Source organism: Plectropomus leopardus, chromosome 15 (assembly GCF_026936395.1).
Source record: "Plectropomus leopardus strain MGB_pleo_1.0 chromosome 15, ASM2693639v1, whole genome shotgun sequence".
NCBI lineage: Eukaryota > Metazoa > Chordata > Actinopteri > Perciformes > Serranidae > Plectropomus > Plectropomus leopardus.
In genome coordinates this window covers 2,438,976-2,454,413 of record NC_142190.1, presented here as the reverse complement: position 1 = coordinate 2,454,413, position 15,438 = coordinate 2,438,976, and the positions used below count along the sequence as shown (strand labels likewise).

Sequence of the window (15,438 nt, the reverse complement as noted above, 5' to 3'; positions counted from 1 at the left end):
GGACGGGAGCAAAGGGCAAGAAAACAGCTCAGATGTAAGGGGGTGAGTTGTGAAAGAAAGGGGGAAGGGGGGAGTGAGGTTGCTTAAATTTTGGCTTCATACAGAGTTCATCGGTGCTGCCGGGGTCAAGGCAGGACTCTCGATTCTTCCTCTGACCTCCTCCTCTGCTAAAATAAGTGGAGGTGAAGCGGCGTCCTGAACATCCTGTGCGCTCACCTTCTTCTTTTTCAAACCCCTGTCATCCTCCAGAATCCGTCTGGAAAAGATGACTGGGATTTGGGAGAGGAGGAGGAGGAGGAGGAGGAGGAGGAGGAGGAGGAATTTCGCTGCCAGCGAACGCAAACAATTGGCCCGTTTGTGTTTGAGTAAGGTCTGACGTCAGCTGGTGGACATCGGTGCCAGCGGGGGCCGGGCCCTCGGAGCCTGGATGTCACATTAAACCTCTGCCGCCTGGAGATCAGAGGGCCCGACGCTCCTGTGGTCACAGCCTCGGTGCAAACAACTTCACGCCAACTACACCAGGATGACGAGCGCGGCTTTACGGGGGACCCCGTGTTGAACACTCGCAGGTTTATTAGCCTGCTTAGCACAATTATGTGTTTATATGGGGGAGAGGGGAAAAGCCTGCGTGCTTCCAAACTGCACGTTATATGCTTTTCTCTGCTGCTGTCGCATTACTGCAGCAGGAGTGATCACAGACACTCGAGCCATTTGGACTGAAGCAGTCTCGCACAGGAAAACCAAAATACCAGAAATGTGGCGGTCAATGAAAAAAATCCCATTAACACCCTGAAATCTGGAGAAACATCACTTTTCTTGTGCTGCTTTCAGACGCCTTTCACGAGCATTTAAACCTTTGACGCCTGAGCAAAGCGGTGTGATTTCTTTCAAAAACTAAAAAAAGACAGCGAACAACTGAGCAAGAAATGTCCAACAACTTGCAAGAAACTTTCCCCTTAAAGCTGGAGAAAAATTTGATATTTAAAAGTATTATTCATTATTTTTTATTCCTCTTTTGTTCTTTTTAAACTTTCCTGTTTTGTTTGTTTTGTTTTTTGCTAATTTTCAGATAACTGTATATCTTTTAGTAATCCCTTGCACATTTTGGGGTAATTTCTGAAATTAGTAGATTTAAAATAAAATAATAATACAAACTTGGGAAAAACGGCCAGAAAAGTAAATTGATTGTTATCATACTTTGGTATTTAAATTCTTATTATTTTTCATTACCTTTTTTATTTTTTAAACTTTCCTATTTTTTTATTTTATTTTTTATTATTTGCTAATTTTAGGTAACTTTGTACTTTTTACTAATTTCTTGCTAATTTTAGGGTAATTTCAAAAATCAGTAGAATAAAAATAAATAAATAAAATCCAGGGAACAATGTCCACAATACTATATTGATAATTTTCCTTCTTTGATATCAAAAATTGTTTTTTTATTATTTTATTCTTATTTTATTATTTTTCATTACCTTTTCTATATTTTTAAACTTTCCTGTTTTTTGTTGTTTTTTGCTGATTTTTACTTGCTTGCTAATTTTGGGGTCATTTCAGAAATGAGCAGATTTAGTTTTAGTAGATTTTTTTTCAAAGTTGGGCAAAACTGCCCAGAAAACTACATTAATATTCATCATAATTTCATCTTCAAAATTATTATTTACGATTTTTTTTGTTTTGTTTTTTAACTTATCCTTTTTTTGGCTAATTTTAAGGTAACTTTTTACTAATTGCTTGCTAATGTTTCATTTCAGAAATAAGTAGGTAAAAAAATATTTTTTAAAAAGCTAGGAAAAATGTCTGGGGAAAAGAAAAAAGCTAGGGAGAAATAAACAAAATGACATATTTAAAATTATGTTTTGATACAAATTATTATTTTTAAGCACTATTTCCGGGTCATTTGCGTTTTTTAAACTCTTTTTACTTGTTTTCAGGTGATTTTCTTGTACTTTTTAATAATTTCTTGCTAATTTTTAGGTAATTTCTTCTTTTTTTGATTTTTTCTACATGTCGGTTCTCATGACATCTCATAAAAAATGCTCAGGGTTGTTACCATTTCCTTAAAGCGTTTGCAATCAGAGTTCGACGCTGAGCCCAGACTGTATCGATGGTGCCTCGGCGAACTGGTGCATTTGTTTGGTGGGACCTTTGCACATGGTGAGGTGAGCATTAAAATAGCTAATAAAAAACAGGAAACGTGCACTCACGTTGATGACAGAGTCCTTGAACTTGATGTGGAGCCTGTAGTTGGAAATGGCAATGACGGCTTCATCGGCGCAGCCGAGATATTCCACCCCTTCCCCCTGAAGAACTGCGAATGGCACCTGCAGAGACACAAAACAACCAGACTGTTTTAAATTTAAGCAGCAAACACAGAACTACATGTTATTCTCAGGCTTCATTGTATGAACTGGAACTATAATCTGAACATCCTCATTTATATCATTATTTATTTATATTTGTACTTTGAGTGAATAAGTTCATTCATGTGTTTTTTCGTTTGTGTTGTCTCAGTTTTGCTGTACGAGGCACTTTGGCTTTGTTTAACCCTTTGATACCAGAGAAAATTGGCATGATTTCTTTCAGAAATGTGGGAAGAAAATAATGAGAATGCATCAAAAAATTAGCAAAAAATTAGTAAAAAAGTTACAAGAAAATTACCTGAAAAACAGCAAAGAAAGAAAAAAAAAAAAACCTCAGGAAAGTGCTACAAAAAACATTTTTTTCTGAAATTTACAACTGACTTTAACTTAGGTGTTAAAGGGTTAAGAAGGGGTTAAGCACACACAAAATGTAAAGATTAGATTAGATTCCTACAGGAGAAATATCGAATGGATTATTCTGGTGCTGTTACTGAAACTCGTATTGGCACCAGTACTGACTTTTTTTTTTAACCATCAAGTTTGTGCTGTCTCCCAGTATGCGGACAGAGCGACATTACAGATATGACAAAAAGAGGGGACACGGGGGACACAGTGTGCATGTGCAGCCGTCCAATTAGCACATAGTAGTTTTACAGAGGGACCTTTGTGAGCTCAGAGGGCTTGTCGGTGAGCCTGAATGAGCAGGCAGACAAGAGGCAGCGCTGGGAGGGACGCTGTCTGCACCAGCGCTGACGGCACACTGACAGATCCCAAACTGTCCATTAACATTCTTACTGGTACCCATTTTATTACAGCAAGGCCAAGGCCGGGCTCTGGCTGCAGCCAGACCCAAACATTAAGATAATTAGTTTCCAGCAGAGGTAAATAGAAAACATTCTTCATTTCACTGAGAGGCAGGGCATCAGCTTTAATAGACAACCGCATGGAAGAAATACACGGCTACCGTTACCAGAACACAAGGTTGTGTAAAGATGAAGGCCACAGGTGAGCCATATCATACTGTTCAAGATAATACTGATATAGGTTTAAATATGAAAGAATTAGATTTGCCACCACGCGTATGCCGCCGCTGCACCAGTAAAGTTACACTTAAAAAACATGTCACAACAATGAGACACACAAGGTCACAGCGACCTTGACCTTTGACCACCAAAATCTGAGCAGTTCATTCTTCAGTCCAAGTGAACCTTTGGACTAAATTTGAAGAAATTTCCTCAAGGCGTTCTGGAGCTATCACGTTCACAAGAATGAGACAGATAAGGTCACAGTGACCTTGACCTTTGACCTATGACCACCAAAATCTAATCAGTTCATCCTTGAGTCCAAGTGGATGTTTGTGCTCTCCAATCAACACAGTCCAAGTGAACATTTGTGCCTAATTTGAGAAAATACTTTAAGATTTCATGTTCACGAGAATGCGACAAATGCGACAAGGTTATGGTGACCTTAACCTTTAACTACCAAAATCTAAGCAGCTCATCGTTGAGTCCACTTGAACATTTGTGCCGAATTTGAAGGAATTCCCTCTAGGTGTTTTTGAGATGTTGTGTTTACAAGAATGAGACAGACAGGGTCACAGTGACCTTGACCTTTGACCTATCACCACCAAAAACTAATCACTTCATCCTTGAGTCCAAGTGGATGTTTGTGCTAAATTTGAAGAAATTCCCTCAAGGCCTTCCTAAGATATCCCATGCACAAAAATGGGCGGATGGGAAACCTGAAAACATAATGTCTCCCGCCTCGGCTACCGTCGGCACGGAGACATAAAAAGTTTTTTTTCTCACAGGGATCACATTTACATATGTTTACACAATTTTTTAAAAACGTTTGCCATATTTATTTACACAAACATCCAAATTGTGAAATTATATAGTGGACAGAAAACAAGAAAAAGCATAAAATGTCCTTTTAAAATAATTTCCCAACACCTTTCATAAAACATGTCCTCTGGCTGGTGTGTCCACTTGGACATAATTCTGTCCCATCTGACAAATTAAGGATTGTGTTACATCCTACATAAAACCTCCTCATACTTGACTTTCTCTGATTCATCACTTCTGTGTGACGATCGCCTGCATGCACCGATTTTAGCTCTGGCTGCTTTCACATAGTCCCGGTCACTGGGGACTGCGGATTGCGACCCAGGTCTCGTTGTTTAGTTGCCGGTAGTGAGGACAACAGTGTTGCTTAGAGACAACATTACCTCATCCTGCATTAGCATGCATTGCTGAGTCACGCAGAGAAGGACCCAGTGGTGCATGTAAAAAGAGGACATGTAGCGGGGCAGATGGGGGATTATGGTAAGATGTCAGAAAATCAGGCTTACTTGAAATAACATTAGCCAGCACGGTTAAAAGCACAGCCTTAGTTAGCGCACAGAGCCGGCCGGATGTGATGGACGGACCCACAAACACCACACGGACTCCACCGGCTTAACAAAATGGAGACGGTGCATATAATAATATAACATAAAACGACCATTTCTGACTTTTCAAAAGGGATATTGTCGCTTGGCACAAGGTCAAAGCTGTCATCGCATCAGATTGTTGACCCTGACATTTATCGCTGCACCTGCTGTCGCTCGTCTCCAACTGAAAATGTGAGCACGAGTCGGGACAGGAAGCACGATGAGGGAAAGAGTACAGCTTAACCTGGGAAATGGAGCACGTAGTACTCTGCATGCACACACCAACAGAGCCAAATATAGGCAGCCAGCCCCCTGACACTCTGCGCCGGGACTTCCAAAAAATGTAATATCTAACAGGAATCATATACATTTTTACCAAAAGATTTCCATGACTTTTCTGTGACTCAGGCAAATGTAAAAGAACAAACAAAACAAATGTGTAACATACATTCTCGAAAAATAATGAACTCAGAACAGAATAAGGCATAAATATCTAAATTTATCTAAGGGATTGTTTGTTATTTATGAGAGGGAAGGGGGCGGAGCAGAGAAGGGGAGGCTTGTCAATCATTTTTTTAAGCACTGGGGAGGGACTTGTAGTATTTGTTTTGGCTTAGGGGAGGGGGATATATCTATAAAATAATTTTAAAAATTAAAGAAAACATGCAATCCAGGCTGGCAGGTTTGGAGGGCATGTTTTCTTTAAACTATATATTTTTTTAAAAAATTGTTTTTTTATTTTTGGCATGTTTTGAATAAAATGGTTTGGTAACATTATTTTTTTTTTAAATTTTTTTTGGTTATTTTCAAAGAAACATTTTTGGCAATTTTTGGTGATTTTTTAAATTTTTATTTATTTATTTATTTATTTTACTTTTGGCAACTTTAAAAATCTTGGCAATCTTTGAAGATAAAAAAACAATTTGCCAATTTTAAAAAAAAAGGAAACTTTTGAAGAAAATAACAAAATTACACTATTTACCACAGACTAAAACTGCTAAAACAGAAATCATTATTAGGTTTCATTTTCCGACAGTCCTTGAACACATCATGTGTTATTTTACAGGTGTGTGAAACAGGTTTCCATGACCTTTCCAAAACTCCTAGGGTATATTTAGTTTTCCAAAATTTTTCAAGGCCTGTAAATTGCTATTTGCCAATACTGTGACTTTTCCAGGTCTTCATGATTGTACAAACCCTGATCTAAAAGCTGGCAATTTTTACATGCATTTAGCAAAGCTTTACCTCTGTAATGCAAATGCATTTAAGAGGGAGGCACTAAAACACAGCTGAACACTCTGGAGTTGTTGACCGTGACAGAAAAAAAGCTGTAGATCGAGTTTCACTGTATACAAAATAGGAGAGAAAACGAGAACCTAAAGCATTTTTGGATTCTTCATGAGTCAGGATGGAGCAAATTTGCATTAAATATTCCCTCAAGAGCAGCAGAAATGGGAGCGTGCAGCCACCGTGTGCTGCTCTGCTGTGCAAGAGAGCGAACACGTCCTGCTGAGAGAGCCAGAGTTAACATGCTGCACGGACCGGGAGCTGCATTAAACAAGCTGTGCTCCAAAAGTAGGTGCATGAGTCACCAGCAGCCAGCAAGTGCAGCAGAAGATACTGTGTCACGTTTCCTCTCGAAGCCTTCAGCTGCAGAAATATTCAAGAGAGAGAGTGAGAGAGCAGAAAGACCCGTGAATAACACTCTCTGACTTTTGAGTCGTGACTTCCGGTTCAAGCAGGCTGCCTGTGAGGACATGCACGTGTGCACACGCACAACTGCAAGCATGCACCGCGGCTTGCACACACACACACACACACACACACACACACACACACACACACACACACACACACACACACAGAGTAGGCAGCAGCAGGGTAATAAATAAAGTGGGGTAAGGAATGCCTGTAATTTGCCTGCAGGAGGGTTGTGGTAAGAGACATCAGCTGTCAGAGAAACTATCATGGGATAGCCTGCACAGAGCGAGAAACATGAAAGAAGCGACAATGAGGAACTGGATGTGTGAAAGCAGGGGGAGGGGAGCGAAGAGTAGAAACCGAAAATGGGAACAGTGTTTATCTATTCCTTCTGGTTCCTCAAATTAATGCTACAGTCTTCTCAGAATGCTTCGCAGGAAATAAAACTGATATTGACGTTTATAATAAACTAGAAATACAGCCACACAACTGAATGCTGCTGTGTAACAGTTGTAGTTTACATCCATGTGAGTGAAAAGTGAGAATATTTCACAGTCCAAGTGAACATTTGTGCCAAATTTAAAGAAGTTCCCTCAAGGAGTTCATGAGATATCTTTTGCACAAGAATGAGACAGATGCAAGCACAGTGACCTTGACCTTTGACCACCAAAATCCAATCAATAAACCCTTAAGTCCGAATCGACATATGAGACAAATTTAAGGAAACTCCCTCGAAGCCATCAACTTATCAATAAGTCCACATATGTCTCATTTGTGCCAAATGTAAAGTAATTTCCTCAAGGTGTTCTTGAGATATTGTGTTAACAAGAATGAGAATGATGAGGTCACAGTGAGCATCACCTTTGACCTTTGACCACCAAAATCTTATCAGCTCATCCTTGAGTCCAAGTGATGTTTGTGACAAATTTAAAGACATTCCCTCAGGGTGTCCATGACAAATCACACTGATAAGAATGAGACAGATGCGATTTCACTGTGACCTTGACCTTTGACCACCAAAATCTAATTGGTCAAACTGAAAGTTTGTGCCAAGCTCTAAGAAAATTCCTCAAGGCGATTTTGAGATATCCCATTCACAAGAATGAGACAGACAAGATTACAGTGACCTTGACCTTTGACTGTGTTAACCAAAATCTCATCAGTTAATCTGAAAGTACAAGTAGATGTTTGTGCCAAATTTGAAGAAAACCTCTCATGGAGCTCTTGAGATATTGCCTTTAAAAGAATGGACAGACAACCTGAAAACACGATGCCATAATACACAGAGGAATATAAAAACAACACTTTTGACCAGGCTGAATCTTCCTGCTGTTAACTGCAACCCGAGTGGAAACATGGTTCAGTTAAAAACCATAAAAACAGAAACATCAGATCGTGACCCCGGGCCGGGCCGACCCCTCCACCTTTCCTTTGTCCACCTCTCCAGACACATGATGCTCGGCTCCATTAAGCACCAGACAGCCAGAGAGCACAAACTCAGCACCATGAGAGGCACAGCGCAAGTTGTCCATCACAATTTTGCTACCGGCATCTTCACCCTGGAATACACTTACAAATCCTCTCACTTGACTGAGCTGAATGTGTCTCAGCTGCCCTTCTTTATCCTCTGCAGTGACTCCTGCTGTTTTTTTGTGGGACAGTAAAGGACACAACCGGACAATAGAGACAGACTCCGCAGAAGGACAATCTCAGTTCGATGTAAATAGGTTGATTGTTAAAATAGAGGGACAACCCCACATCCCATTCTAGGTGTGAGTCATTTTTAGGTGGCTAACATGAAAGAAAAAATATGTATTAAGATAACAGTTTCGACTTGACACTGAGCCAAAAATAGTGTTGTATGGATGGTAATATTTATGTTTGGCAGTGATGCAATTTAATGTAGGACAGTATTAAAGCTGGAAAGAGCACAAAAAAACCACACACAAAAAAACAGCATAATTTAAAAACGCACCCTCCTCCTGCAGCCCTACAGGATTCATTCACATTTTTAACCAATACTTTTCCATGACTTTTCATGACTTTGAGGCAAACTTTAGAGCCTTTTTCTGAAGCGACAATCGAGACTCCTTATTGGTTCTAATATTACAATAGAACCAAGGGTAGAGGCCTACAACTTTAAATGGTTGTTTTTTTTATTTATTTTCTTCAAAGCCATCTGAAAAAAAGATTTATTTTTTGGGGGTTTTTAAAGACAAAAAATGTGGCAATATATTTTTCTTTCAAATCTGGGGGGATTTTTAAAATTAATTTTTCTTGATTTTTTTTTTAGGTGGGGAAGTATAAGAAAGTTTTGGCCAATTTTTTTCTTTGAAAAAATTTTGCCATTTTTTTTCTTCTTTTTCAACCAGAAACTATTAAAGACAAAAATTACTGTTTGATTTTCAAATTTTGAATGGTCCCTGAACACAACATGTGTTATTATATAAGTTTGTCAAACAGATTTTCATGACTTTTCCAAAATGTTCAGAGCATATATAGTTTTTCAAAACTTTTCCAGGCCTCGAAATTGCTCCCTGCAAAGTCCATGACTTTTTCAGGTTTGTGAAACCTGTATCTTTAAAACTTCCTTCTGTTATTGCTAAGTCTTGCATTAATAACTTCCTTATCTTATCTGGTAGAGTAATTCAGAATCTCCTTTTAAATAAATAAAGGAGAAAATATGTTTCTTTATTAGTATGACTGCTTATCTGCAAAGAGCGTGAGCAGCGGCTGCATTCACATGCAAATATTTTGTTATCCACCAAGGTGCCTAATTAACTTTTCCTCCTGTGTTGATGAAGGACAGCAGAGCAATAACAAAAAAGTGCTCTGCTAGACCAGAGTCATCATCTCTCCTTCAGCGTCTGGCCTCAAGCCTGCTGAGCTGTGACTCCTGCAGTAATATCTTGGCAATCACACTCTCGCTCGGAGTCGGCCCGAGCTTCATCGGGGGTGTTTCAGAGGAACGCTCTGGTGACGCACCAGCAGCCAGGACTAAAGATGAGGTCACAATCTCAGAGTGCCACACTTCACCAGCTCGTGGTGGTCGAGTCCACGGACACGTCAGCTGGATGTCAGAGCAGACGGGACTGCGCTCTGAAGCGGGAGTTATCAGAGGGCTGACGAAAACTGTTAAAGCTCACCTGAAGGCTTTCATCCTCCTTCACCAGCTCCTTCTGGGGGAACAGGTCCTTGGCCTTGATATACTCCAGACTGGGAGGCCCTTCTTCACCCTGTCAGACATAAACACAAGGCAGCGGGGTCAGATGAACACATCCGTCATCATTAAGGTCGACGCAGCAGGTTTGAACGCCACATAGAGATACATATTTTAAAAAGCGAACACAGACAAACCCCTGGCCCAGTACAGTTTAATAACAGCAGTGTCAAACCACATGAAAGAACAAAATTGAACCCAAAGGTTAAACTTTGCTATTTTTCAACCTGGATCCTATTTCTCTTATGTTTTTGTTTCCAAGTGACTAATGGAAACAATAACTTTTGAAACTGGTTCAATATTGAGCAAGAACGCTGCAAGTGACAGCAGCAAACCAGACTGCAAAATAATCCTTTCCTCCAAACCACTCAGAGCACTGATAATTTACAGCCACTGAAAGAGCCCGTCAGCGGCAAAAACAAGCACCTTCAGTGGACCCGTTTTCATTCGGTGTGGCAGATAAATAGTTTAAATTGATTATCATCCTTTAGAGCAGGAGCCAACCATCAGTCTTGGTCCACTATAAGTCCTACTTTTGCCACTGACAGGCTCAGATTGTTCCTATGTGTCTGAAAACATTATGAAAAGGATCCTACAAAGACAAAAAAAACCTTTTGCTTCATTAACTCTCACAAGACTTAAGAACGAGACACTTGAGACTTAGTTAGACACAATAACAAACACATTAGATCCAGCAAGAGATTTTTTTTTTTTTCCTCTGTTGGGTTCGTTGCATAATGTTTTCAGACACATAATGATAATTATTTCAGCCTATAAGCGACAAAAACAAGCACCTTTACTGGACATACATTGAAGGGGGTTTGGGTCCTTGTGGCCTGAGGGTAACAACTCTTCCTAAACCTCTCAGTGCTGGTCTGGTTTAACTAGTCCATGATTCTCGACTTCAGTAGTGAGAAAAGGCCGTTATCCAGGTGGTTGGGATCTTTAATGATTCTCCTGGCCTCATTTTTGCAGCGTCTGGTGTAAACATCTTTTAGGCAGGGTGAAGCAGTCCGTTTCACAGCTGCTGGCTGCAGCGCTCTTGCCAAATTTTTAAAAGTGTTGTCTCCATTAGTGACTTAGACACAAAATCATGGGAATATAGGGTCCAGGTTGAAAAATATTAAAGTTCTCCTTTTATATTCTCAGTGCTCTTGTACTGAGCACTTATCAGAGTGGATAGCTTTTGATGTCAGATCCATGCCAGGTGCAATTTCACAACTGGCACCTGCTCACAGACATGAGTCACGTAGGAGATTAAATATTGACTATGAGAGCTCCAAAACTCCCTTTAAATACGGGGCTCATGACCTTGTGTAAGGTCAATGAGGAAAGCCATGTTAAAATGTTTATTTCAACCCTAAACAGCTTTTCCTTCATTGATTATTAATAATGCTGAAGTGATAAAGCACCTTTTTTATGTTTATATTGTGTTTGCTTTGGCACTGTGCAGGTAGTTATTTCATGTGGAAATGACAGACAGGATTGGGCACCGGATACGAAAAAGCGGCAGACTTTGTGACTGGGTCTTGTGACAGTCTTGTGCAAACAAAGATACTGGGACCGAGTGAAGTATTTCACACAGTTGACTAGTTTTTCATGAGCTGTGCACTTATTACAAACTTTTAATAATTCTTTTTCTCAGGTCAAATTTGATACCCACTAACCAAATGTGTGCATTGCAATATAAAAGTCCAAGTTAACTAATTGCATGTTACATTTCTGAGGTTGCTGCTGATAAGTAGAAACAGTCAAATGCAGTCTTATCAAGTGCACACCTGTTATAATGGACGGTGGGCTAAAATTAGACTACGACACCTCAAGAAGCAGCAGAGAGGAGAACGAGAGAGGAACAAAAAGGGCAGTGGACCCCGTCCTTGCAGCTCAGACCGAGCAAACACTAAGTTTAGGTCAAACTTCAATCACTGAGAAAAAGGGCAAAACAGTGAAATTGAAGGGTTTATAAAAATCCCCAGTGAAGGTTTCGCCCTATTTCTAATTTCTCACTTATTAAAGTATGTACATAAATTGCATTTACATCTCCAGGCACCTCATTTGTTTCACATTCAGAGAGTTACAATGCAATTTTAAAACTTTTTTTTTATTTCTATACATGATTTTTTTCCCTCAGTGTGACTACTTTTAAAACATAGCTTATCTGTAGTGCTTAACAGTGCTATATACTAAAAATATGCAATGTCAACACCACTTTTCTATGATTAAAAGGCATTTTATATGTGCATATGTTTTGCTTTATGTTTGTTTTGTTGTGTGTGGACCTCCAGAGGAGTATCTGTTACCTAAGTTGATTTAACACACTTGTTCCAGCAAATAGATGCAAATTTTAAAAACCATGATGATTTTTAGTATTTAATTCACTAATACTTTGTTGTTAAAATGGCATTATATTGGTGAGGAGCCCATTGTGACTTGTTCAGGACTCAAAACTCAAAGTTTAGGACTTGGGACTTGAGTGCAAAGAATAAGGACTTGCTTGTGACTTTCAAAACAATGACTTGGTCCCACCTCTGCTAGTAGACTCCCATTGAGTCTTAGACTTTGATTATCTTGTGATATTCACACAGAAGATAGAGAACCACTTCTCTAAAAGACTGTAAAATTATCCAGATTCATAACTGTCTGTTATGACGTTCATCCAGCATCTCACTGTCATTTCTACACCGACTGAGGCCCGACTAAAAACTGAAAACTCTTACCTTCTTTCCCTTTTGCATTTAAAAAACATTTGCCTTTATATGATAGTATTGCAAAAACAAGGCCAGTTGGCGGTGTAACTTTTGATGACACACCACCACAGAGGAAAACCATGCGCCCTCACCTAAAGGCGTACTTCTACAGTAGAGAACAAATAACAAGCAGACGATGGTGAACGCACGCACAAGAACCGACGGCGTTAATAAAAGTGCAGCTCAGTAGTCCGTCGTTGTTGTTATTGTCGTCCTCCTACTTGCGCATGGCTATTTGTCTGAAATGTAATATGCAAAGTGCCGCAGTGACGTCACCATTTTTACAGGATTTGTGCATTGCCAGTTTACACGACAGAAAGGGTGGCGTTTACAACAAAATACTCTCTAAAGTCTGCATTTTCAGGCCCCCAAAATGATGCTGTACTGTGAACCAAAGGCCAAACCGCATCAAAAGTTTAACGTTTCATGCAAGAACTGTTGCTGTTTAAACGCCGCCTGAGTTACCTCCGCCGTTGAGGATGAACCCAGTTTGGGGTCTGATTGTCTGAACTCTGCTGGATTTACTACTCTGCTGGATTTGGCTCCTCCATCCGAGTACGACCGTATGTCGAAGCTATTCCTTAATGAAAACAGCGATGGAGTCCTGAAGGGGGACCACAGGGAGGCAGGATCCACTGTAGTACTACTGACTCGGGTTGGTCTGTTGCAGGTAGAACGGCGTACGTTACAGCAGGAAGGCCGTGTGCGACCTCCTGCTGTGTTTACAGTCATTTCATCTGTAATCCAAAGGTTCAAGCCGGTGATTAAACCACATGATAAGCACACCACCCATCGGGGCTTTCAGCTAACAGATGGAGAAAGAGTTCCAACAGTGACAACCCCTCCTCTACAACTTGTCACCATCTGATTTCAAAACGCAAAAAGATATCAGGAATGACGCCTGTGATATAACAGCTTTGTTGACAGAGGACAAACAGTCTATAGGCCGCCCACAGGCCGAGTCTGTTGACAATCTATAGGCTCAGTAATTAGGAAACAGCTTACTGCCGGCATGACGTACGCACCTTTGAATTCGAGGGAGGGGCACTGGGTTCAAATTATTCATTTAAAATTTGGCACACAAAAAAGCCTTTTATCAACTTCAGGATTTTGTATTCAACTTTTACCTTTCAACCATTAACATTTTTAAACATTAACAACTAATTTATGATGGAAGGTAAAACACACAGTGCCTTAATTTTATTGCATGTCATGGTTATTTCTTGTAAACTTTAAACAATAACAATAATAAAAAGAAACTTTTTATGTGCTTTTACTGTTTTGACTTTTATTGTTTAATATTTCTTTTATTTGTTTTCCACCTCAGGCCTGTCTGCAACTTTTTTCAATAGTTATGGTATCCACGTGCTGTATGATTCTTTACATTTATTTTATTTTAGTTTTTAAAATAGATATATTTCTATATATTGTTAGGTTTTGTGTTTAGCACTCTTGCATGAAAAGCACTTTAAGCTGCATTTTGTGAATGAAATGTACTATACAAATAAAGATCATTATTATTATTACTATTATCATTATTATTATCATTATTATTATCATTATTATTATTATTATTATTATTATTATCATTATCATTATTATTATTAGTCCTATTCTTATTTTAATTTTTTTTAATTATAAAATTAGATCGAGGGCTATCTATAAAGCCTCGGACAATGCCAATGATCAGTGAAGAAAATAATATTTCCTGCCCCTGAATTTGAGTCTTACTGTGGGTGTGGGAAGTCTCTCTGTGGGGCATTTTCAGATGATAACGTCTACTTTTGCACCATAAATTGTTAAATGGCAGCCATGCAGGTAGGTGTCAAGGCTGTGCAAACTGCGACGTCAACACACACGTCACACACTTAAAGATGCTCCAAAGCTAAGTGCTGCCTGAGTGTGACAGAGTATCACTGTTGGCTCCATTTCCTGCAAATGATGCCTTTCTGTTCATGCTAATGCTGTGTTTCCATCTCCATGTGAGTCACATTCAAAGTGAAGATGAGCTTCTTTCCAGCATAATGCATTAACACAATATTATCAGGAAGAGAAAAGTGTTATTAGATAGTTAGATTATTCGAAGACGGTTCCTCCACTAAAAGCCTTGTGGTTATACCAGATAAACAGCCTAAGTGAGCTATTTTTGGTGAGTTATGTACTTGTAAACCAGAGAAGGCAGATATTTGAAATTAGTAACCACCTATTCTCCGTAGTTCTTCACCTAGTGGGGAATATTGTTGCTGTCAGAAATTACCATCATCGCTGACTCAGAATTACAACTTCAAAGCTCATGTAAAAGGTGTTTCTACACTCTGTTGTAGGGCAGCAACAACTTTCCATTGTCAATTCGTCTGTCAGTTATTTTCTCAATTATTCCACTAGTTGTTTGGTCTATAAAACGTCAGAAAACTGTTAAAAACTGTTAAAAAAATGTCAATCAAAGTCCTCAAATGTCTTTGTTTTGTCCAAAAAAACCCAAATATTCAGTTTACCATCACAGAGGAGTAAAGAGAAAACAGAAAATACTCAAATTTAAGTAGCTGGAATGAGAGAATTTTGACTTTTTTGTTTAAAGATTACTCAAACTGATCAATTAAAAAATTAGTTGGTGATTAATTTAATAGATGACAACTTTTGGATATTTCTAGGATTTGAGGATGTTTCTCAGATTTTGGGACGACTCCAGGATTTGGGACCTTCCTAGGATTCAGGACATCCTTGGATTTTAGGACATCTCTACGATTTTATGACATTTCTACAATTTTGGGACATTTCTTGGGTTTTAAGACGTTAATCGGGTTTTAGGACATTTCACCCTATCAGGTCGGCCGTAAGTTGAGCGTCACCGGTCTGAACGATACGACATGAATGTGGCATAACAAGAACAAACGTACTGAATGCTCCACCAAATCTGGCTGTAAAAACTGCATTTCAAACTCAAACTGTGGTGACTCTGAAAAAAAAACACTCCGG

General features: G+C 39.3%; 1 protein-coding gene across 7 annotated transcripts in view; it reads right to left on the bottom strand.

The window, feature by feature from the left end:
- Window positions 1-15,438, bottom strand: part of mtmr4 (myotubularin related protein 4) — an 84,951-nt gene that overhangs the window by 22,982 nt on the left and 46,531 nt on the right. For all 7 annotated transcript variants that reach the window (XM_088088307.1, XM_088088311.1, XM_088088305.1 and 4 more), the window contains 2 exons: window positions 9,642-9,731; window positions 2,208-2,324 (listed from right to left, as the gene is read on the bottom strand). In XM_088088307.1, the coding sequence (XP_087944433.1) occupies window positions 2,208-2,324; window positions 9,642-9,731 (207 nt within the window). The remainder of the gene's footprint in view (window positions 1-2,207; window positions 2,325-9,641; window positions 9,732-15,438) is intronic.